This window comes from Bufo gargarizans, unplaced genomic scaffold (assembly GCF_014858855.1).
Source record: "Bufo gargarizans isolate SCDJY-AF-19 unplaced genomic scaffold, ASM1485885v1 original_scaffold_2114_pilon, whole genome shotgun sequence".
NCBI classification, from domain to species: Eukaryota; Metazoa; Chordata; class Amphibia; order Anura; family Bufonidae; genus Bufo; species Bufo gargarizans.
Window position 1 is genome coordinate 111,846 of NW_025334648.1, and position 21,928 is coordinate 133,773.

The following is a 21,928-nucleotide window of genomic DNA, read 5'->3' on the forward strand; positions in this document are numbered from 1 at the left end:
TGATGGTGTGGGGGTGCTTTGCTGGTGACACTGTTGGGGATTTATTCAAAATTGAAGGCATACTGAACCAGCATGGCTACCACAGCATCTTGCAGCGGCATGCTATTCCATCCGGTTTGCGTTTAGTTGGACCATCATTTATTTTTCAACAGGACAATGACCCCAAACACACCTCCAGGCTGTGTAGGGGCTATTTGACCATGAAGGAGAGTGATGGGGTGCTGCGCCAGATAATCTGGCCTCCACAGTTACCGGACCTGAACCCAATCGAGATGGTTTGGGGTGAGCTGGACTGCAGAGTGAAGGCAAAAGGGCCAACAAGTGCTAAGCATCTCTGGGAACTCCTTCAAGACTGTTGGAAGACCATTTCAGGTGACTACCTCTTGAAGCTCATCAAGAGAATGCCAAGAGTGTGCAAAGCAGTAATCAAAGCAAAAGGTGGCTACTTTGAAGAACCTAGAATATGACATATTTTCAGCTGTTTCACACTTTTTTGTTATGTATATAATTCCACATGTGTTAATTCATAGTTTTGATGCCTTCAGTGTGAATCTACAATTTTCATAGTCATGAAAATAAAGAAAACTCTTTGAATGAGAAGGTGTGTCCAAACTTTTGGTCTGTACGGTATATAAAAAATACATGGTTGCCTAGAGATGTGGCGCCCATGACCTCATATGACGACGTTACATATTCTTCGCGAGGTCAAAATTCTCAGAGCCATTTCCGTTTTTTCTGTTTACTTCTCTCGGCGTATACAGGGTGTCCGGAACCAATTTGGCGCCCGATTTACCACTATAATTAGTTGTTATGAGCCCCGTGGGCCTTCATACCTGTGGCGGGTGACACGGGCTCCTGTATATTTTTCACGCCATCGCTATATTATACTGTTAGTACTGTGGTGAGTAGTCTCACGTAGGATGGGCGCCACCCCTTGGCTTTCGCTGCTCATTGGCAATATTACGCCTTATACTTTTTTTTACTGTATGCCATTGTATCATATACCGTAGACGACGACGCTATTCTATACCGCAAAAGAAACGGTATACGCAGTGTGAATACATACTGAGGCAGATATACATCTCCTCTATAGGGACGCCGTGCAGCTTCTATTGGCTGGGAAGAGTCCGGCTGTGCCAGCTGCAGACATGTTCTTCCCGGTAACAATGAGGATGTACAGTGAACGCTCTGCTTCTTCTGCTTCCAAAAATAGCCCCTCCGGAGGCTCCTGACTGACATCCCCTGCCGTTACCATGGAAACCACCCAGCTGTCACTCACTCCGTAGCTCCGCCCATCGCCATAGCATCTTCCGCGCCTATTGGCTGCCGCTTACGTCAGTAACACGTCCGCTCGACTCTGATTGGCCGCTGCGGCTGGCCGGATTCACAGCGCATGCGCCATCTGTCAGTGACGGGCTGCTGCTGCTGGGAGCCGGCGGCGGCGGGTTGGTGATGGCGCAGAACGGTCCGTTGGGTCCTGATCAGAATGAATCGGGAGGACAAGACTCGGCTTTCCGACGGAGAATCAGCTCGACCGACGCCCCGTCGGCGTCCGCCGGAGCTTCCTGGGAGAGACTGAGTTCGGTTCCCCGGGCGCGGCCGCGCCTCGACTCCCTGCGGAAAAACAGGCCGCGTAAGTGACGGATGGAAGGTGAAGGGGGGGAGGGGCTTTCACGAAGGGGCACTACATTCGGTTAGGGGGGGGGGGGTACGAGGCGGCCATGTTTGTAATGATCCGCTCTTGTATGGGGGGAGGGGGGTTACGGACCGTGTGAGGGTATATATGGAAGGGCGTGGTTGTAGAAATAGGCGTGGCGAGTGGACGGTTGCTAGCGAGAGGAGGGGCGGTTGTGGTTAAACTGGGGGCGTGGCTTTCTTGACACGGAATCTAGAGAGGGACGTGTGCATTGACTGGGCGGGGTCATATGGAGAAGTGGGTGTGTTTACTGTAGTGAGGAGATGGTCTTATCACCCCGCCCTTCCTGGCAGTCACGTGTCCCTCTGACCCCGCCCCCATCTGGTTCTCATTACCGTGCCTGTTAGAAGTGGACCCCCGGTAATTCTATCACTTGTACATGTGCAGTGTATACGTCTCGGCCTTCATGAAGTGTGGCCCCAGGATGGGAGAAGGAAATGCTTTGTATCGGGGTCATATCATTACAGCCATAGAGGCGAGGGGGTGGAGCCATCTGGATGTAGTTATTAGGGGGTGGGGTGTGTATGAGAAGGGGCGGACCCATAGTTACATAAAGGTGTGTATAATGAGAAGGGGCGGGGTCAGGTACAGGGAAGTGTGTTTAATGAGAATGGGTGGGGTCAGGTACATGGAGGTGTGTATAATGAGAAGGGGCGGGGTCAGGTACATGGAGGTGTGTATAATGAGAAGGGGCGGGGTCAGGTACATGGAGGTGTGTATAATGAGAAGGGGCGGGGTCAGGTACATGGAGGTGTGTATAATGAGAAGGGGCGGGGTCAGGTACAGGGAGGTGTGTATAATGAGAAGGGGCGGGGTCAGGTACAGGGAGGTGTGTATAATGAGAAGGGGCGGGGTCAGGTACAGGGAGGTGTGTATATTGTGTATAATGAGAAGGGGCGGGGTCAGGTACAGGGAGGTGTGTATAATGAGAAGGGGCGGGGTCACAGACACAGGGAGGTGTGTATAATGAGAAGGGGCGGGGTCACAGACACAGGGAGGTGTGTATAATGAGAAGGGGCGGGGTCACAGACACAGGGAGGTGTGTATAATGAGAAGGGGCGGGGTCACAGACACAGGGAGGTGTGTATAATGAGAAGGGGCGGGGTCACAGACACAGGGAGGTGTGTATAATGAGAAGGGGCGGGGTCACAGACACAGGGAGGTGTGTATAATGAGAAGGGGCGGGGTCACAGACACAGGGAGGTGTGTATAATGAGAAGGGGCGGGGTCACAGACACAGGGAGGTGTGTATAATGAGAAGGGGCGGGGTCACAGACACAGGGAGGTGTGTATAATGAGAAGGGGCGGGGTCACAGACACAGGGAGGTGTGTATAATGAGAAGGGGCGGGGTCACAGACACAGGGAGGTGTGTGTAATGAGAAGGGGCGGGGTCACAGACACAGGGAGGTGTGTATAATGAGAAGGGGCGGGGTCACAGACACAGGGAGGTGTGTATAATGAGAAGGGGCGGGGTCAGACACAGGGAGGTGTGTATAATGAGAAGGGGCGGGGTCACAGACACAGGGAGGTGTGTATAATGAGAAGGGGCGGGGTCACAGACACAGGGAGGTGTGTATAATGAGAAGGGCGGGGTCACAGATACAGGGTGAAGTCTATAATAAGGGGTGGGGTCACAGATACAGGGAGGTGTGTATAATAAGAAGGGGTGGGGTCACATACAGGGAGGTGCGTATAATAAGAAGGGGCGGGGTCACAGACGCAGGGTGGTGTGTATGATGAGAAGGGGCGGGGTCACAGACGCAGGGTGGTGTGTATGATGAGAAGGGGCGGGGTCACAGACGCAGGGTGGTGTGTATGATGAGAAGGGGTGGGGTCACAGACGCAGGGAGGTGTGTATGATGAGAAGGGCGGGGTCACAGACGCAGGAGGTGTGTATGATGAGAAGGGGCGGGGTCACAGACGCAGGGAGGTGTGTATGATGAGAAGGGGCGGGGTCACAGACGCAGGGAGGTGTGTATGATGAGAAGGGGCGGGGTCACAGACGCAGGGAGGTGTGTATGATGAGAAGGGGCGGGGTCACAGACGCAGGGAGGTGTGTATGATGAGAAGGGGCGGGGTCACAGACGCAGGGAGGTGTGTATGATGAGAAGGGGCGGGGTCACAGACGCAGGGAGGTGTGTATGATGAGAAGGGGCGGGGTCACAGACGCAGGGAGGTGTGTATGATGAGAAGGGGCGGGGTCACAGACGCAGGGAGGTGTGTATGATGAGAAGGGGCGGGGTCACAGACGCAGGGAGGTGTGTATGATGAGAAGGGGCGGGGTCACAGACGCAGGGAGGTGTGTATGATGAGAAGGGGCGGGGTCACAGACGCAGGGAGGTGTGTATGATGAGAAGGGGCGGGGTCACAGACGCAGGGAGGTGTGTATGATGAGAAGGGGCGGGGTCACAGACGCAGGGAGGTGTGTATGATGAGAAGGGGCGGGGTCACAGACGCAGGGAGGTGTGTATGATGAGAAGGGGCGGGGTCACAGACGCAGGGAGGTGTGTATGATGAGAAGGGGCGGGGTCACAGACGCAGGGAGGTGTGTATGATGAGAAGGGGCGGGGTCACAGACGCAGGGAGGTGTGTATGATGAGAAGGGGCGGGGTCACAGACGCAGGGAGGTGTTTATAAGGAGAAGGCGCTGTGGACACCGGGACGAGGACGTAGCAGATTCCCCCCGGATTGTGCTGTGATGATTATTCAGTGATCCATCGGCTGAGCCGCCTGCTGATAACAATAAGCTGAGCACAATCCAAGCTGCCACACTTCCTGTCGTCACCACAAGGGGGTGATCTATAAGGCTGCTAGTATCTGTCACCAGCTCGCCCCCTTGTGGTGAGAAAAGGTCTTATCGCTGGACCACCAATAAGTGAAACGTTCCCCACCCCCATATTTCCTGTGCTTGTAGGATACGGCTTATCTCCGGATAAGATGACATAAGAATGCTGTCCTTCCTTGGCCGCTCAGGGACTATAACGTGTGTATCTTTTGTCCTAGCCTTCCCTTGGTTTGGCTTGGATATTGGTGGGACGCTGGTCAAACTTGTCTATTTTGAACCCAGAGATATCACGGCTGAAGAGGAGCAAGAGGAAGTGGAAAGCCTCAAGAGCATCCGGAAGTACCTGATGTCAAACGTGGCTTATGGGCAAACTGGCATACGTGACCTCCACCTGGAGCTGAAGGATCTGACCTTGTGCGGTCAGAAGGGAAACCTACATTTCATCCGATTTCCCACCCATGACATGTCTGTCTTCATCCAGATGGCACGGGATAAGCAGTTCTCCAGCCTTCACACGTCCTTGTGTGCCACCGGCGGCGGGGCCTACAAGTTTGAGGAGGAGTTCTTGACCGTAAGTAATATGAGGTGGAAGCTCATGAAAGGAGTCAGAAGTAGCAGACAAGGTGGGGGCCAGGCTAGAGGACATCCTCAGTTGAGGGCATTGAGTCGACCTCCTTCTAAACTTGATATCTGGTCTCCCGGTCTTCTTTCTCAAATAACATGCTCTTGTGATTTTGGGACCTCTTACTTATGTCCCTGTTAGTCATTTGGTCAGAAGGTCCCAGTAGGGACTTTCTATTATTTAGTTTGGAGCAATAACACAGGATTCAACACCATACCCGGGAGCAAGACCATATAACTTGCCATGTGAAAGATGCAGAGCAGCTGAGATTGAAAGGTTAAATGCTGCCCATCGAAGTCTACGGAGGGGGTGCAGAGACACTACTGCATCTAGTAAGTTTTCTACCTTGCCCCAATGCTGCATCCCAGCCACACTGCTCAGTACTGTGTTCTGCAGAGAGATGGAGGAGTAGGATCTTCTGTGTGTGAGAGACCTCATAGCAGCCAGTCTACAGCCACCGGGAAAACATTGGTAAATGCAGAGTACATTTTTCCTCAAGTACATACAGTGCTGCCCATAATTATTCCTACCCCTGGCAAATTTTGACTTAGTTACTTTTATTCAACCAGCAAGTAATGTTTTGACGGGAAATGACATAGGTGTCTCCCAAAAGATAATGACTATGTAGAAGAGGCATTATTGTGGAAAAATACATTTCTCAGCTTTTATTTACATTTGAGCAAAAAGTGTCCAGTCCAAAATTATTCATACCCTTCACAAACTGTCAGTCTGTGGGACAAATCCTATACCATTCCAAATAGTCCAAGCTGTTCTAAAGCATCCTAATTACCCTGATTAATTGGGAACAGCTGTTTTAATCAACTCAACAGGTGAAAAACAGCAGCTCTCTGCAGTTTGTGGACAGTCATGGCTAAGACAAAGAAGCTCAGTGAGGACCTGCGGCTGCTCACAAGTCAGGAAAGGGCTACAAGTTCCAGTGGCTACAGTGCAAAGTATTATTAAAAAATACAAGATGTTCCGCACTGTGGAAAATCTCAGAGGACGTGGTCGGAAGCCAAAAGTGACACCAGGAGGATAGTTAGAGAGGTGAAAAAGGATCACCACCAAGGTCATCCTGGTGAATCTGGGCTCTGCTGGTGGCAATGTCTCAAGGCAGACAATCCAACGGACGCTGCACAATGCAGACCAAGGAGGACGCCACTTCTCCAGATAAGGCACACAAAAGCTCGCTTGGCCTTTGCAAAAGCTCATCTAGACAAAGAAGACGACTTCTGGTCTTCTGTGTTATGGTCAGATGAAACAAAAATTGAATTGTTTGGTCCTTCATTTGGCGTAAAAAAAGGAGAAACCTTCAACCCAAAGAACACCATCCCCACTGTCAAACATGGTGGTGAGAACCTAATGCTTTGGGGGTGTTTTTTAGCCAATGGACCAGGGAACCTAATCCCAGTAAACGGCACCATGAAAAAAGAGCAATACATGAGGATTCTCAACGACAACATCAGGCAGTCTGCAGAGAAACGTGGCCTTGGGCACCAGTGGACATTTCACTATGACAATGACCCAAAACACACAGCAAAAGTGGTGAAGAAATGGTTAGCAGACAACAACATTAACGTCTTGGAGGGGCCCAGCCAAAGTCCAGACTTGAATCCAATCTGTGGAGGGAGCTAAAGATCAGGGTGATGGCAAGAAGACCCTCCAACCTGAAAGATGTGGAGCTCATTGCTAAAGATGAAAGGGCAAAAATACCTGTGGAGACCTGCAAAAAGCTGGTCTGCAATTATAGGAAGCGTCTGATCGCTGTAATAGCCAATAAAGGCTTTTCTATTGATTTATTGAGAAGGGTATGAAGAATTCTGGACTGGACACTTTTTGCTCAAATGTAAATAAAAGCTGAGAAATGTTTTTTTCCCACAATAATGCCTCTTGTACATCGTCTTATTATCTTTTGGGAGACACATATGTAATTTCCCGTCAAAAAATTACTTGCTGGTTGAATAAAAGTAACTAAGTCAAAATTTGCCAGGGGTATGAATAATTATGGGCAGCACTGTATCTTATCCTGAAAGTTACCTGAAACTACAGGTACCGTTAGCAAATACCTCATATACATCTAGTCCCTGAATGTATCCTATTAGCAGGAGAAGAGGATCTCCACACCTAGTAAATGCCTGGAGATGTCGGCTCACCCAGTCAATAGCTGAGGAGGGTTACCGGTCAGTGGAGAGTGGGATTCTCCAGACATTTCCTGTGTGTCGTGAGACACTATAAAGTAGAGTGCAGCCAGGATCCGGCCAGCATCGGGACCAGATTGACAGGGGATCGATGAGACGTAAGGTCCGCCATGTTTGGCTGATTTTAATATAATTTCATCAACATGAAAAACCCCTTTAACGTAACTAAGGTGAGATATAACCAGTACTGCTTCTAATGTACAAGAATATAACTACTATAATACTGCCTCCTATGTACAAGAATATAACTACTATAATACTGCTTCTAATGTACAAGAATATAACTACTATAATACTGCTTCTAATGTACAAGAATATAACTACTATAATACTGCCCCCTATGTACAAGAATATAACTACTATAATACTGCTTCTAATGTACAAGAATATAACTACTATAATACTGCTTCTAATGTACAAGAATATAACTACTATAATACTGCCCCCTATGTACAAGAATATAACTACTATAATACTGCCTCCTATGTACAATAATATAACTACTATAATACTGTCTCCTATGTACAAGAATATAACTACTATAATACTGCTCCTATGTACAAGAATATAACTACTATAATACTGCCTCCTATGTACAAGAATATAACTACTATAATACTGCCTCCTATGTACAAGAATATAACTACTATAATACTGCCTCCTATGTACAAGAATATAACTACTATAATACTGCTCCTATGTACAAGAATATAACTACTATAATACTGCCTCCTATGTACAATAATATAACTACTATAATACTGTCTCCTATGTACAAGAATATAACTACTATAATACTGCTCCTATGTACAAGAATATAACTACTATAATACTGCCTCCTATGTACAAGAATATAACTACTATAATACTGCCTCCTATGTACAAGAATATAACTACTATAATACTGCCTCCTATGTACAAGAATATAACTACTATAATACTGCCTCCTATGTACAAGAATATAACTACTATAATACTGCCTCCTATGTACAAGAATATAACTGCTATAATACTGCTCCTATGTACAAGAATATAACTACTATAATACTGCTCCTATGTACAAGAATATAACTGCTATAATACTGCCTCCTATGTACAAGAATATAACTACTATAATACTGCCTCCTATACAGGGAGGTGTATATAATATAAAGGGGCGGGGTCACAGATACAGGGAGGTGTGTTTAATAAGAAAGGGCGGGGTCACATACAGGGAGGTGTTCATAAGGAGAAGGCGCTGTGGACACGGGACAAGGACGTAGCAGATTCCCCCTGGATTGTGCTGTGATGATTATTCAGTGATCCATCGGCTGAGCCGCCTGCTGATAACAATAAGCTGAGCACAATCCAAGCTGCAAGTGGTCCTGCCACACTTCCTGCCGTCACCACAAGGGGGTGATCTCTAAGGTTGCTAGTATCTGTAACCAGCTCGCCCCCTTGTGGTGAGAAAAGTTCTTATAATACTGCCTCCTATGTACAAGAATATAACTGCTATAATACTGCTCCTATGTACAAGTATATAACTACTATAATACTGCCTCCTATGTACAAGAATATAACTACTATAATACTGCTCCTATGTACAAGAATATAACTGCTATAATACTGCTCCTATGTACAAGTATATGACTACTATAATACTGCTCCTATGTACAAGACTATAACTACTATAATACTGCTCCTATGTACAAGAATATAACTGCTATAATACTGCTCCTATGTACAAGAATATAACTGCTATAATACCGCCTCCTATGTACAAGAATATAACTGCTATAATACTGCTCCTATGTACAAGAATATAACTGCTATAATACTGCCTCCAAGTAAAATAATACAATTAAAGGGTTTCTACCACTTAGGTGTCACATATTTAGCTGTCAGACACTAGCGATCCGCTAGTAGTTTTTTTAGCCAAACACCGCCCCAAAAGCAATTATATTAGGATGGTTGGGCAGAGCAGACACTAGCGGATCGCTAGTGTCTGACTGCCAAATATGTGACACCTAAGTGGTAGAAACCCTTTAACCACTTCAGCCCCGCTAGGTGAAACCCCCTTCATGACCAGGTCACTTTTTACACTTCTGCACTACACTACTTTCACCGTTTATCGCTCGGTCATGCAACTTACCACCCAAATGAATTTTACCTCCTTTTCTTCTCACTAATAGAGCTTTCATTTGGTGGTATTTTATTGCTGCTGACATTTTTACTTTTTTTGTTATTAATCAAAATGTAACGATTTTTTTGCAAAAAAATGACATTTTTCATTTTCAGCTGTAAAATTTTGCAAAAAAAAACGACATCCATATATAAATTTTTCGCCAAATTTATTGTTCTACATGTCTTTGATTAAAAAAAAAATGTTTGGGCAAAAAAAAAATGGTTTGGGTAAAAGTTATAGCATTTACAAACTATGGTACAAAAATGTGAATTTCCGCTTTTTGAAACAGCTCTGACTTTCTGAGCACCTGTCATGATTCCTGAGGTTCTACAATGGCCAGACAGTAGAAAACCCCCACAAATGACCCCATTTCGGAAAGTAGACACCCTAAGGTATTGGCTGATGGGCATAGTGAGTTCATAGAACTTTTTATTTTTTGTCACAACTTAGCGGAAAATGATGATGATTTTTATTTTTTTTATTTTTCTTACAAAGTCTCATATTCCACTAACTTGCGACAAAAAATAAAAAATTCTAGGAACTCGCCATGCCCCTCACGGAATACCTTGGGGTGTCTTCTTTCCAAAATGGGGTCACTTGTGGGGTAGTTATACTGCCCTGGCAATTTAGGGGCCCAAATGTGTGAGAAGTACTTTGGAATCAAAATGTGTAAAAAATGACCGGTGAAATCCAAAAGGTGCACTTTGGAATATGCGCCCCTTTGCCCACCTTGGCAGCAAAAAAGTGTGACACATCTGGTATCGCCGTACTCAGGAGAAGTTGGGGAATGTGTTTTGGGGTGTCATTATACATATACCCATGCTGGGTGAGAAAAATATCTTGGTCAAATGCCAACTTTGTATAAAAAAATGGGAAAAGTTGTCTTTTGCCAAGATATTTCTCTCATCCAGCATGGTTATATGTAAAATGGCACCCCAAAACACATTCCCCAACTTCTCCTGAGTACGGCGATACCACATGTGTGACACTTTTTTGCAGCCTAGATGCGCAAAGGGGCCCAAATTCCTTTTAGGAGGGCATTTTTAGACATTTGGATCCCAGACTTCTTCTCACACTTTCGGGCCCCTAAAAAGCCAGGGCAGTATAAATACCCCACATGTGACCCCACTTTGGAAAGAAGACACCCCAAGGTATTCAATGAGGGGCCTGGCGAGTTCCTAGAAATTTTTTATTTTTTGCATATGTTAGCGGAAATTGATTTTTTTTGGTTTTTTTCTCACAAAGTCTCACTTTCCGCTAACTTAGGACAAAAATTTCAATCTTTCATGGACTCAATATGCCCCTCAGTGAATACCTTGGGGTGTCTTCTTTCCGAAATGGGGTCACATGTGGGGTATTTATACTGCCCTGGCTTTTTAGGGGCCCTAAACCGTGAGAAGAAGTCTGGAATATAAATGTCTAAAAATGTTTACGCATTTGGATTCCGTGAGGGGTATGGTGCGTCCATGTGAGATTTTATTTTTTGACACAAGTTAGTAGAATATGAGACTTAGTAAGAAAAAACAAAAAAAAAAAAAAAAATTCCGCTAACTTGTGCCAAAAAAAATGTCTGAATGGAGCCTTACAGGGGGGGGGGGGGGTGATCAATGACAGGGGGGGTGATCAATGACAGGAGGGTGATCAATGACAGGGGGGTAATCACCCATATAGACTCCCTGATCACCCCCCTGTCATTGATCACCCCCCTGGTAAGGCTCCATTCAGACGTCCGTATAATTTTTACGGATCCATGGTTCGGATCCGCAAAACACATGCGGACGTCTGAATGGAGCCTTACAGGGGGGTTATCAATGACAGGGGGTGATCAGGGTGATCACCCCCCTGTCACGGATCACCCCCCCTGTAAGGCTCCATTCAGACATCCGCATGATTTTTTACGGATCCATGGATACATGGATCGGATCCACAAAAAACATGCGGACGTCTGAATGGAGCCTTACAGGGGGGTTATCAATGACAGGGGGTGATCAGGGTGATCACCCCCCTGTCACGGATCACCCCCCCTGTAAGGCTCCATTCAGACATCCGCATGATTTTTTACGGATCCATGGATACATGGATCGGATCCACAAAAAACATGCGGACGTCTGAATGGAGCCTTACAGGGGGGTTATCAATGACAGGGGGTGATCAGGGTGATCACCCCCCTGTCACGGATCACCCCCCCTGTAAGGCTCCATTCAGACATCCGCATGATTTTTTACGGATCCATGGATACATGGATCGGATCCACAAAAAACATGCGGCCGTCTGAATGGAGCCTTACAGGGGGGTTATCAATGACGGGGTGATCAGGGTGATCACCCCCCTGTCACTGATCACCCCCCCTATAAGGCTCCATTCAGACATCCGCATGATTTTTTACGGATCCATGGATCGGATCCACAAAAAACATGCGGACGTCTGAATGGAGCCTTACAGGGGGGTGATCAATGACAGGGGGGTGATCAGGGAGTGTATATGGGTGATCACCCGCCTGTCATTGATCACCCCCTGTAAGGCTCCATTCAGACGTCCGCATGTGTTTTGCGGATCCGATCCATGTATCCATGGATCCGTAAACATCATGCGGACGTCTGAATGGAGCCTTACAGGGGGGTGATCAATGACAGGGGGTGATCAGGGAGTGTATATGGGTGATCACCCGCCTGTCATTGATCACCCCCCTGTAAGGCTCCATTTAGACGTCCGTATGCGTTTTGCGGATCCGATCCATGTATCCGTGGATCCGTAAAAATCATACGGACGTCTGAACGGAGCCTGACAGGGGGGTGATCAATGACAGGGCGGTGATCAATGACAGGGGGGTGATCAGGGAGTTTATATGGGGTGATCATGGGTTTATAAGGGGTTAATAAGTGACGGGGGGGGGTGTAGTGTAGTGTGGTGTTTGGTGCGACTGTACTGACCTACCTGAGTCCTCTGGTGGTCGATCCTAACAAAAGGGACCACCAGAGGACCAGGTAGGAGGTATATTAGACGCTGTTATGAAAACAGCGTCTAATATACCTGTTAGGGGTTAAAAAATTCGGATCTCCAGCCTGCCAGCGAACGATCGCCGCTGGCATGCTGGAGATCCACTCGCTTACCTTCCGTTCCTGTGTGCGCGCGTTCACAGGAAATCTCGCGTATCGCGAGATGACGCGTATATGCGTGACTGTGCGCCAGCCTGCCACCTCCGGAACGCACATGTGCGTTAGGCGGTCCGGAGGTGGTTAATGGTTTATATTCTGGGGCCGTCATCTCACGACTCCTTCTCTTGTCTCCAGGTTGGAGGACTTCAGCTTTGGAAGCTAGATGAGCTGGATTGTCTTATTAAGGGCGTCCTGTTCATTGAGTCTGTTGGATTTAATGGACTATCTCAATGCTTCTACCTGGAAAACCCAAAGGACCCTGAAAATTGCCAGAAAATCCCGTACACCTTGAAGAACCCGTACCCAATGCTGCTGGTTAACATTGGATCAGGCGTCAGTATCCTGGCTGTGTACTCCCAGAATGACTACAAGCGGGTGACCGGCACAAGGTACGTCCGGACACATGTTGGGTTGTAATGTGGGTGTCTTGGTTTCATTGCAAAAATGGCCTTTGGACCTCATGTTCTAGAGGACATACAGTAGATACTTCTGGGGAACTGTAGGAGATTAATCACCATCACATCAGGAATATTTATAGAAGAAAATGCAGGAACATTAAACTGAGTGACAAATAATTGGCAGAAGTCAAGAGTGCGTGCGGCATGTAGTAATTAGATGAAAGTCCAGGAGGTGGAGACCGTCCTGAGAGGAGATCCGGTGTCCGCACCCTAAACCTGTGGAGCCGAGTCGTGAATTTGAAGCTAGTTTTGGGTGGAGTCGGTAGAAATGTACTGAGTCCATCTCAAGTAATTTACTAAGTTTCATATAAATTTAGAAATGTTAATCAGTCCTCCTCTCCCCTTATACTATAATCAGGGGGTTCTAGTTATTAGTGTTGTTTCTATACGAAACGGTTTCGATACTATAAAAAGTATTGCAATTTTCGATACTGCACACAAAAAAAATAAAAACACCCAAAAAAAAGCTGCGTGCATTCCGCTTTTTATGGATTGTCCGGCTCATAATCGAACATTCCAATCCTATTTTTGGGGGGAACAAAGTGACAAAAAAATGGCGAATTGCGCATTTTTTTTTTTTTTTCTGTTCTGTCGTTCACAGCATAGATTTTTTATTTTTTTGTAAATTTTAATAGTTTGGACTTTTCGGACGTGGCAATATGAGATTTATACTTAATATTTTGGTGGGGGGTTTTTGAACTTTTTTTTTTTTTTTTTTTTTCTCTGTTTTATTTATTAACCATTTTCCCCCATAGGGGCTAGAACCTGGGATTGTCTATTCACCCTAATAGAGCTCTATTAGGGTGCCTAGGACCTCACACTCTCCCTGCTGCCCTGTGCATAGTACACACAGCAGCAGTGAGATTACCATGGCAGCCAGGGCTTCAGTAGCGTCCTGGCTGCCATGAACCGATCGGAGCTCCAGGATTACACTGCTGGGGCTCCGATCAGATGCTGCCACCAATGGGAGAAGGTGATGGGACTCTGTGGCCACTGCTACTAGTGTTTTTAATGCTGGGACGGGAGGGGTAGGTTGCACTGCGTCACCAATGAAAGTTAACTTCAAATACAGGAGGCGGCAGGATCACATAGCCGGCACCCTGCTTCTATGACGGGGCGCTTCGATCAGCGGCAGTTAACCCCTCAGGTGCGACACCTGAGGGGTTAACTGCGGCTGATCACAACACCTTCCTCCCCCAATCTCTCCTCATTGGCAGCGGCGGCACAGGGGGGAGGGAGCGAGTGACTCCTTCTCCCCTGTGCTGCTAAGGGAACTTGGAGCGCCTTGACAGCAGCGCGCTCCAAGTTCTGTGATACTAGACTGCGCAGCCCAGTATTGAAAAAATGGAAATCCCGGTATCGTATCGAAACGGGTACAAAAGTATCGAAATTTCGATACCCAAAACAACCCTACTAGTGGTGATAGATAATCAGTCTTCTCCTGTCATTATACTATAATCAGTTCTCACCTCTCCTGTGTTCGCTCCTGTGCTTATATTATAATCAGAGATAAGCAGGGGGTTCTAGTGGTGATAGATAATCAGTTCTCACCTCTCCTGTCCTTATACTACAGACAGAGATAAGCAGGGGGTTCTAGTGGTGATAGATAATCAGTTCTCACCTCTCCTGTCCTTATACTACAGACAGAGATAAGCAGGGGGTTCTAGTGGTGATAGATAATCAGTTCTCACCTCTCCTGTCCTTATACTACAGACAGAGATAAGCAGGGGGTTCTAGTGGTGATGGATAATCAGTTCTCTCCTATCCCGTATACTAGGTATCTTCATGCTGCTCCAAGGTCTTTAGTTACAATGCCAGAACCTGTGCTGCACATGCTCAGTAGTGAAGACCAGAGGAGAATGTTCACTACTGGGCATGCCTGCCATCATCTCGGAACAGGAAGACGGCATTAAAGGGATTGTCTGGGAATCGGTCACCTCTCGGGTTCCGCAGCCTGCTTCTGCTATGGAAAGATTCCTACGTACCTGCCACCTGCAGCTCCGGTCCTGTGTACTTGCTCCCGTGTGTCTATCTTCTGGTCTGTGGCTTCATTTCCTCTCCAGCATAATCATCTGCTCCGCTGCAGCCAGAAACGATACATCAGCGGACACCAGTCATTGGCTGCAGCGGAGAGGACGTAGACAAGCCCCGGACTGGCAGATAGGAGTCGGTGCACAGGAGCTGCAGGTAAGTATGGATCTTCCCGCAGCGGAGGCAGGCTGTGTGCTCTTGTGCAAAGTGATGTATTCCCAGACAAACCTTTAATGGCTGCACTTCTTTTTTTTTTTTTTGTTCCTTTTCTTCTCCCTTAGACTTGCACAGGATTCTCTGCTTTTCCAGCACATACACATAGAACTGCTCTAACTTTTTCTCATGACAATTTTTCATAGATTCCTTACAATAATTTAATAGGGTTCTCAGAGATATTTGAACTGAGTGTCTGATAGGTGGGCGTCCAACACCCAGGACCCCAGCCAATCAGCTGTTTGAGAAGGCACCGGCACTCGCAGTAGTACTGCAGCCTTCTTGCTTACCAGGCACAGGGCCGTGCATTGCTCATCCCGATTCACTTCAATGGGGCTGACATGTGACCAATGAACGTAACATCACATGAGCTAGGCTAAGATGTGAGAAGGCCGCTACGCTACTGTGAGCACTGGGCCTTTCTCAGACAGTTGATAGGCGAGGTCTCGGGTGCTGACAAAGTATAGGTCATCAGTAAAAATATCTCAGGGAGTTGAGGCTTGGGGTTACTGACTCCCACCTATACTGGAACGCCCCCCTGAGGACCTCATCACAAGCCTGACCATTGTAGTCTACTGAAGCAGGGTGTAGATAGGTGACCTGGATTGAGCAGAGTACTGCGTATGCGCCGGAAACCATGGCAAGTAAGCTCGGCATGTGCATAGTGGTGCGTGCAGGACATCTCAGCCGGCTTGTGAGGATGCTCTCTGTCCTAACGGATGTGAAGAACGGCAGGCTGGGAGGTATTAGGGAGAGGCCATCTCAACTTCTCTCAGTAAATAGAATGATAATTGTGCGCCATAGTCACTGTCCCTGACCGTAACCTGCAAACTAAGATGCCGGACATTGTTGTCCTGTTTTCTCGGTCAGTAATTATCGCCGTCTTGTCTTCTTCCTCAGCCTCGGAGGTGGCACGTTTTTTGGCCTGTGCTGCCTTCTGACCGGATGCTCCACCTTTGAAGAGGCTCTGGAAATGGCCGCTCTGGGCGACAGCACCAAGGTGGACAAGCTGGTGCGGGACATCTATGGAGGAGACTACGAGAGGTTTGGTCTGCCAGGCTACGCTGTGGCCTCCAGGTGAGGACTAGGAATGGACATGTCACATATAGTGGTGATGGGGGTCTGGTTCTGGAATTGTGCCCCCCATCCATGCTGTCTTCTTACATTTCTCTTCCATCTCCAGCTTTGGGAACATGATGAGTAAGGAGAAGAGAGATATGGTGAGCAAAGAAGACCTGGCCCGAGCCACCCTCATCACCATTACCAACAACATTGGCTCCTTAGCCAGGATGTGTGCTGTGAACGAGGTGAACCTCTCACTATTGGACAAATTCTGTTAATCCAGCATGAGCTAATCTAGAAGGTCTGATGATCTGGCACATCTCCAGCACAGGACTGCAGTATAATGTGGGATTTTAGGACGTGTGTGCTGTAACAAGGCTGTGAGACAGACTCTGATGCTCAGAGCACGAGGTTTTGCTGAGTTCACACTTCAGTTATTTCCATCAGTTCTGACCAGGTTTTGGTCAAAACCACAGAAAAGGAGCAGATCTTTCCATTATACCTGATCTCTGGAGGCTTCACTACTGGTTTTGGCTCACAATAACTGATGGAAATCACCAACCAAATAACTGGTGTGAACTCAGCCTTAAAGGGATTTTCCATCTAAGGAACATTAGCCCAAGGTTGGTGGGGAGGACCTGGTAATCCCACCACCATGGCAGCAAGGTTATTCTCCTGGAGATCTGTTGGGCAGGGTCTGCTGCAGTCAGGCATAAGCCAGTAAGGAGAAGGCGGGGGGACATGGTGGAGCTCCTGCTGATCAATTCCATGTTGGGCTGATACATGAGCAGAGGGGGGAAGGCTCCTGCAGCAGGCGCTAGTCAGTGCTACACACAAGACAGTGAGGAGGAGGAGGACATGGCTGATCCGTTCCATTTTTGGAGGAGGAACGGGAGGGAGTTAAGGTAATGTGCAGAGTGGGGAGGTTCCTGCTGCAGCCACTTGACAATGAAGCGGAGGAGGTGGTATTTTCTGTTCCATGTCAAACACATTGCCGCTGTGTCTGGTACTTTCATAGTGTGACAGTGAATGTCGGCACTGGGGAGGATCTGCCGCTTGGCTCTGAGCTTTCAGCTTCTTTACAGTGCTGCCTTGTAGACCTAAGTCAAGCAGCATTGTACAGGGCTATGAAAGAGCAGAAGTCCCCTCGTCCTGTCCCGGAGGTCCTCCCTCTAGTGGTGAGACAGTAGTATAACATTCCTACTACTGTTTGTCGTCTGTCTCCTGATCCGACCTCAGTAGATCACCACCACCCCTTAGTTTCCACTTATGGTGCACACATGTGACTCTTCTGTCCTTCTACCTCCTACAGAACATCAGCCGCGTGGTATTCGTGGGCAACTTCCTCAGGATTAATACCATTTCCATGAAGCTCTTGGCCTACGCGCTGGACTACTGGTCCAAGGGGCAGCTCAAAGCGCTCTTCCTGGAGCACGAGGTGACTTGTTAGGGCCTAATGTCTGTGTCGCATTAGTAGAGGGTTATTTTGAAGTTTTTTTTCCGGGTTCAGGATATCAGGTGGGTGGTGGTCTGACTCTCCGAGCCCCCTACCAGTCTGCTGTTTTGTGCTTGTGCGAGTGTGGCAGTTTTTTCTATGTTCACCTTGCTCTGTGGACCTGCAGGCCGTCTACTTCGTAGCGACTGAGCGGAGTATTGCAGCTTCATCCCATTCACTAGCTGAAATACTCTGCGACGCTGTTACTGTATATGCTGCAGCGCATGCACAAGTGAAGAAAGCTGCTGCAGCCCTTTAAGGCACCTGTCGCCTCTCCTGACTTGTCTGTTTTAGTAACTACTTGCATTCCCCATGTAATGCCAGTTCTGGAGTATGGTTTTCATATTCCTCTAAAATTCCTACTAGAAGTTTATGAATTAATTGCCAGAAGGTCCTTTGGGCGTCACCAGTTGTGGGTGGGGGTGTCCCTGCATCTAGGCCTTCATTGCAGTCTGCTAGCAAATAATTCATAAAGCGAATGTCTGCCATATTGTCCGTCAACCTGGCTTTCCCCAGAACTAGGGGATGGCTGTTGAGCGCGGAGCCTAACCTGTATCGTCATCTTTCATTTCAGGGGTACTTCGGAGCGGTGGGCGCATTGCTGGAGTTGCTGAACACAACCTGACAACATGGCTGACGTCCCAGCATCTATTCAAAGCCATATCTCCCATACTTTATGCACTACAGACCGGCAGCATGTGCGCAGGGTGGGCTCTGCTCAGTAGACTGTTATTGGTGAGCACCCCTCCCCCACTACTTCTCTAGCTGCAGAGGCAGGCTCGGCGTAAGATCAGGTGGGTGGGAGTCCAGCAGCTCGGAGCCGTTTGTACTAGCATGCAGTATACATTAGGGGGCGTTCCAGTAGGGGTAATTTACGGTAAGGCAGCAGTGGGTCAGTTGCGCTCACCTTTGGAGCCGCGTGGCCATTGCATTGGTGATGGATGCTGCTGGCATTTTATGCCATATGTTTTTTTTCCTCTTGCAAGCACCATAATGATTGTATTATACTGTATTTCCATGTGATTCATCTGACTTTTCTTACTTATGATTTATTTTTTTTAATTATTTTTATACTTTGATGATTCCGGATTAGAAAACATGGAAGCTTAAAAAAACAGTGCCACCCTCATACACAGGTTGTGTGTGGTACTGCAGTCCAGGCACGTCCACATCAGTGAGCTGAGCTGCAGTTCCAGACACAACCTGCGGATTGGTATGGCGCTGTATCTGTCAGAAATCAGCTGTGTCTTTCTAAATCTGGACAACCCCTTTAAGTGTATCCGTCCAATCCACAGCACAGTTCAGTAAACTGTAATATAGCCGTGTGCTTGTGGTAATCAGTGCCTCCTGATGTTTGGGCTGCTAGGCAGTACGACCGCTAAGTCCAGCATCACCGCCGCTAGGCCTAAAATGAAAGGTTTCCCAATATCCCCTTATAGAGGTTAGAGGTCCAGATCCCCATCTATCCCCAGACTTACATAATGGGCTGAGTACCTGCAGCCACCACTAGGGGGAGTTTATTCAGCCTATTATTTAGATTTCTAGGGGCCGACTCATAGAGACAATGCTTTCTGCATGTATGTAGCACTTCAAAATCCCATCCAGTGTAGGGCAGTGGGTGGCGCTATACAAACTATTCCATTTCAGACCTGTAAGCCGAGATGAACGGACTAATCCGTAGCCGGATACAGGCACGGAAAAATGGTTTCCATGGCTGGAGCATTGACTTGAGAGGGTGGGGTCCGCCCAAGACCATAGTGTTCTGGCACAGTGCACTTTAGTAGATAGGATTACCCCTTTAAAACTTGCCCTTCCATAGTGCTGTGCAGATACAGATCACCTCTTCCCCCTCCCTGCTCCTAAAGTGCAAGTCCATGGGCAGATCAGTCCCTCACTGTTTCCAAGGTGCAGGTCATGAACAGATCAGCCCCCTCCTTGCTTCCCTAGTACCAGTCATGGACAGATCATCCCCCTCCCCCTCTCTGCTCCCATAGTTCAGTTATGGACAGATCATCCCCCTCCCCCTCTCTGCTCCCATAGTTCCAGTTATGGACAGATCATCCCCCTCCCCCTCTATGCTCCCATACTACCAGTTATGGACAGATCACCTGCTCCCATAGTACCAGTTATGGACAGATCACCTCCTCCCCCTCTCTGCTCCCATAGTACCAGTTATGGACAGATCACCTCCTCCCCCTCTCTGCTCCCATAGTACCAGTTATGGACAGATCACCTCCTCCCCCTCTCTGCTCCCATAGTACCAGTCATGGACAGATCAGCCCCCTCCTTGCTTCCCTAGTACCAGTCATGGACAGATCACCCCCCTCCATGCTCCCAAAGTGCCAGTCAGGGACAGATCAGTCCCTCCTTGCTTCCCTAGTACCAGTCATGGACAGATCACCTCCTCCCCCTCTCTGCTCCCATAGTACCAGTTATGGACAGATCACCTCCTCCCCCTCTCTGCTCCCAAAGTGCCAGTCAGGGACAGATCAGTCCCTCCCCTGACTCCTAACAGGAGGGCTCTTGAAATCATGGCTGTAAGTATCCCAGTTATTAGGGTGTCGTGTGGATTTGGTGGGTTCAGACACATGTGACAACATGGTATTCACGCCCCAGAAAAGATAAAGATGGCGCCATATTTACCGCTTATACTGTATGAACAGTGGGTATTCCTAAATATTCTGTACCAAAGAGAAAGCCTTTCCAGCGCACGCAGTGATTCCTGGTAACGTCCGGAGAGTATCTGATAATCCAGCAGCCAATAATGGTGGATTACAGGAATTTTACTGTACAGCACGACTGTTACGTAATGTCATGTATTGTCTCTGGGGTCAGGATGCTTGTGCTCTGCTTGACCATAGGGGGCGCTGACTGAAAATGCAGTAAAGCGTCTCTGTGTAGAGGCGGCCTCTGCTCCTGCCAGACTCACAGAGATTTCTGAGCAAGTCAAAGGTGAGAAATGCAACGCCCATCATGGTCCAGAAGAGCGCTACCACAGAAATGCATCAGTGTATTTGTCATGCTCCATGTGGTGCGGGCAGTCAGATCCTTGTTACGTTCCACTGTGCCCAGCACGGTGCCAGCGGGCACCTACCAGCTTCTTGTGTGTATGAAACCAATCCTTGAACTACTGGAAGATTGAAATTTGTATATTTTGTAATAAAAATGACAGCATGTTTCTAAGCTCTCCTGGCATCAGTCGTCTTCTGTGCGGTCCGACGGGTCACGTGGTTGTATTGACACTCATAGCGCAGCGTGCGCCAGGAGTATGGCGGCCAGGAGGAAGAGTACCCGCTTGCTTGATTGTCTAAGGAGGGGCGGTAAGGACCCATGTCCCTCTGTGGATGGCATGGCGATATGATATGGCCCAGTACGTAAGGCCTAATGCCACAGTATTAGGGTTTCCCATGGATTTGTATTGCTTACTGGTAATGTGCTGCAATTCACGCATCGTACACTAGATGGCGCCGAAGGGTTTCTTTGAGCTTTTTAGAGCCAGTGTGACGGTCCACTTACGTATGTGGATAAGTTGTCCTTTTGCCTTTTCCGATCACTCCTGGCAATTTTCAGAAGTCAAATAATGGTGAATGGAGAGCGCACCGCACAAGCGCGGCTACCTTACTGTGCATCTCTGTGGGAATTCCGGAAATAGCTAAGCACTCGTTTATTCTCGACATTTCTATAGAAGTGAATGGGGGATAGTGATGTGGGACCTGCACCTGTCAGACACTGTGGCACGTCCTGGCAGTGTGCCACCAATGTATGTGATGTGACAACCCCTTTAATGACTTGGCCGTAGCTGTTTTGGCCAACCGCAAATTGCGAATACGCAAAACACTGCTACCGGCCTGAGAGTCCGCAGCCATTTTTTTCACACCTTCACAAATATTCTATCCTTGTCTGCAAAACGGACAAGAATAGGACTTGTTCTATTTATTTTATTTTTTGCGGGGCCGCGGAATGGACTTACGGATGCGGACAGCACACGGGTGGATACGTTGTCAGTATTTAATTCCCAGAAAACGTGGTCAACTTGTCCGACAGCTGT

At 47.8% G+C, this 21,928-nt stretch overlaps 1 protein-coding gene across 2 annotated transcripts; it reads left to right on the forward strand.

Annotated features, from left to right (window-relative positions):
* The first annotated feature begins 1,383 nt into the window (after positions 1-1,383).
* Positions 1,384-21,067, forward strand: PANK2 (pantothenate kinase 2). Of its 2 annotated transcripts, none has more exons than XM_044274889.1 (7): positions 1,384-1,633; positions 4,701-5,053; positions 12,757-13,010; positions 16,224-16,400; positions 16,507-16,630; positions 17,698-17,823; positions 18,455-21,067. In XM_044274889.1, exons 1-7 carry the CDS (start codon positions 1,453-1,455, stop codon positions 18,503-18,505), a joined length of 1,266 nt encoding a protein of 421 aa, XP_044130824.1. In that variant the 5' UTR covers positions 1,384-1,452; the 3' UTR covers positions 18,506-21,067. The 2 variants fall into 2 exon arrangements, with proteins under 2 accessions (XP_044130824.1, XP_044130825.1); XM_044274890.1 differs by having other exon boundaries at positions 1,501-1,633; positions 4,765-5,053.
* Positions 21,068-21,928: the final 861 nt, after the last annotated feature.

Coding starts and splice junctions, on each gene's coding strand:
- PANK2 (XM_044274889.1), top strand. CDS start 1,453: ATGGCGCAGAACGGTCCGTTGGGTCCTGATCAGAATGAATCGGGAGGA. Junction 13,011..16,223: donor AAGCGGGTGACCGGCACAAG/GTACGTCCGGAC, acceptor CTTCTTCCTCAG/CCTCGGAGGTGGCACGTTTT. Junction 16,401..16,506: donor GGCTACGCTGTGGCCTCCAG/GTGAGGACTAGG, acceptor TTCCATCTCCAG/CTTTGGGAACATGATGAGTA.